This window comes from Cryptomeria japonica, chromosome 8 (genome assembly GCF_030272615.1).
Source record: "Cryptomeria japonica chromosome 8, Sugi_1.0, whole genome shotgun sequence".
Lineage (NCBI taxonomy): Eukaryota > Viridiplantae > Streptophyta > Pinopsida > Cupressales > Cupressaceae > Cryptomeria > Cryptomeria japonica.
Window position 1 is genome coordinate 177,648,960 of NC_081412.1, and position 3,207 is coordinate 177,652,166.

Below are 3,207 nucleotides of genomic sequence, written 5' to 3' on the forward strand. Positions count from 1 at the left end.
ATTTTGAAGTTTATAACTCGGGATCTCAGAATCCCCAAATTAGCTACTTTGAAGGGGTTTCTTACCTCAGAACCTGACAGTTCTGAAATATGTGGTGATTTGATAATATGAAGTAATAGCTAATTATTGATCGTTTCTTCCATGATAAAGCATATTAATGGACCCATCCCCAAGAAACAAAAGGAATAAGGAAGAAGCAAATCTTGATAAGATGCCAATAACAATGAAGTATCAATATCAAAGGCAGACACTCACCTCAAAGCTGGAAGATGAAGTTCAGTGGGTGACTGATATTGAGATTGGACACATAGAAATTGAAGATATCAAAACCCAACTAGCACCTACACCTCATACCCTTAAAGCACCCTATAGGAGAATTGGGAGATTAAGGCTGGTAGAGGTGACTATTTTTCCTCAAGCTATGCAATCACTAGAGTTGATAATGACAATTACCCAATACTACCAGTGAGAGAGGAGGTTCTAGTAACAACTGAAGAGCAGTCCACCTCTATATTTGTGAAGAATGATTATAACTACAAAAGACATATCAATGAAGCATGGCTCGAGGAGCCAAGGAAGACAGGGCTAAAGGCTACAAATATTTTGAGAGAAAATTTTCAGGAACCTCAATGAGACCTCATCATCATGTTGAGTAGAGCATTTGGAAAGCCAGACTGCAGGCATTTTCATACATGGATGTTTCATTACATGCATACAATTTTGATTGGCAAAAAATATTTTGATTGGCCATAGGTTATTTCAATTAACATTCATTGTTAAAGTATTTGGGTATTTACTTGATTAATTAAACAATATTTGTTTAATTATTTAAGTTCCCTTTATCTCTTTTACACTTAAGCTAACTTTAGGTGCATAATAATTAATTCTTTTATTAAATATTATGTGCAAACCTACGTTTTCCCTTTTAGGGTTTCTTGACCTATTAAAGGTTGAGTTCTTTCTTTTCATTGTAAGAATCTCATTACATATTTTTGTGAATATTGAGCTCTCTCATTTTGAGCATATTCTTTATGTATTTGTTTTTCTGTATTTGCTTCCTTACTTCTCCTTGTAATAGGTTTTTCAGCTTGCAGAGATCATTTGGGCTCCCGTGGTGTTGTATTTTCTCAACTCCTATATGGTATCAGAGCTTTAGATCTGCAACTACCGGTTCTTGTTTTGAGAATTTTTGCATTGGAAGTAGATCTGGGGTTTTAGAATTTTTTTTATGTACTTAGGGATTGACCTTTTTTTGAGCACTTTTGGCCTAAATGGACCTCATCATCATGCTCCGAAGGCCTGAAAACCCCTATGGTCATATAAAATTTGACCTATTTTGGTTCCTAAGCCTTTGGGAGTATTTTTTTCTCTGATCCAGGCTGTACGAACCTGGCACGCAAATCGAGAAAAAATAAAATAAAAATATTTTGCCTTTTTATGGCATGCAAGCCAAAATTTGCTTTTAAAAAAAATCAAAAAGCAAAAGGGCGAAAAAAAAAAAGCAAGGGTTTAAAAAAAAATTTGATTTTTTGACAAAAAATTTTGGGGGGGGTTCCCACGGTACGCAGGGTACCATGGGGCCCCTGCCATGCTGCAAGCCCCGTAGGCTGCCGCCGGCACCATTCCGGCCCTTGCCGACAGCTTTCTTCAGCCCTCACATGCAGCTATCACTGGCTCCCACTGGCCCTCCGGCCCCTGCCGACAGCTCCCTTTGGCCCCACCGCCGCGCTCTGCCCCCAGCCCTGCTCGTTGTCGTCGGCCTCCCTACGGCCTCCGCCAGCTCCATGCGCTTCCCAGACCACTACTTCGCTCGTCGGCCGCTGCGCTTCCTGCGGCCTCCTCCACTCGTCGTGTCACCTACCACCCGCCTGCGACCGGGTCGCCGCCCTTTGCTGGCTTCTCCCGCCTGTCGCTGGCTTCTCCCACCCACTGTTGGCTTCTCTCACTACCGCCGGCCTCCTTGCAACCCAACATCATCGCCAGCCTCCCTGTCGGAGCTCCCTGCCACCATGGCCCACACCACCACCCGGCCAGCTCCGCTACCACGGCGCGCTCCGCCGCCCGGCCACCTCGACTACCAAAAATAGCAGCCCGCCATTGGAGCTCCACTCAACCGCCACCAGAGTGCCTCCCACTGGCCACCAGAGCACCGCCCAGCCACCAGACTACCTTTTTTGCCTCTTTCAGGGGAGGGTTTGGTTTTTTGACCATATCTTGGGCATACGGAGTCATTTTTTTGAAAACGAATATGCGTCGGAAAGCTGGTTCCAAGTCTGACCTCATCAAGTTGGTAATTTTTTCCAATATTTTTGTTTGACTATGTTTTTTTCTAGTCAAAGTGAGGTCTATTTTTTGCACTCTAGGAGCCATAGAATGAGCATCTGACCTCCATTTTTGAAAAATTTATATTTTCGGAAAGCGTGTGTTGTGTACTTTTCAGCCATCTGAGTTTTCCTTCTAGATTCTGCTCCATGCATATTTTATTCAGTTTTTTGCTTTTCATCACTCTAGTGGGTATTGTGGTTGTTTCAGGTCCTGGGATCTCTTCTCTGATTAGGGTGTCTCTATTTTGGTTCTCATTTCTATTTCCAGACTTCTTATCATTGTAGCTTGTATTTATGCAAACACACTGAGATAAAGTGCCATCATGCATTATTTACTTGGGATCATGCACATCTTGTGCCTTGTTGTACATGCACTATTGATAAAGTGCCATGAGGGGGTTGATGTTTGACTTTTGTTTGCCATCTTCCTTTGTCCAATGAGTGTTCCTTCCATGACATTCGCCTCATGATGTGTGTCAAGTGAGTGTTCCTTCCATGACATTTGCCTCATGATGTGTGTCAAGTGAGTGTTCCTTCCACGACACCATGTACTTTTCTCAGCACCTTTGATGTTCTTGGTTCTTCATCATGCAATTTTTCTTGGCTGTCCTATTCAGTGTTCCTGTCCCTCTCCCTCTTCAGCATTATGGGGAGGTTTGTCCTATTAGTTCTAATGCTTCTGTGGTTCGATATCAGCTCTTTAGGATTTGGTTTCTCATACCATCTGTATCTTCGAGTTCAGTTGTTTTCCTTTGTTTTCCATCTGATTCGAGTAGTGTCATTTGAGGACACTCATGCAGATTATAGTCTTCTCTACCTAGTCATGTTCTATTTTAGTGGAGGTTCTTTAGATCAGCAGTTATTCTTTGACAAAGTTTGCAAG

General features: G+C 42.6%; 1 protein-coding gene across 1 annotated transcript; it reads left to right on the forward strand.

The window, feature by feature from the left end:
- The first annotated feature begins 1,574 nt into the window (after positions 1-1,574).
- LOC131857585 (proline-rich receptor-like protein kinase PERK2) lies at positions 1,575-2,087 on the forward strand. The gene has a single exon (XM_059210269.1). It carries the CDS (start codon positions 1,575-1,577, stop codon positions 2,085-2,087), a length of 513 nt encoding a protein of 170 aa, XP_059066252.1.
- The last annotated feature ends 1,120 nt before the right edge of the window (positions 2,088-3,207 follow it).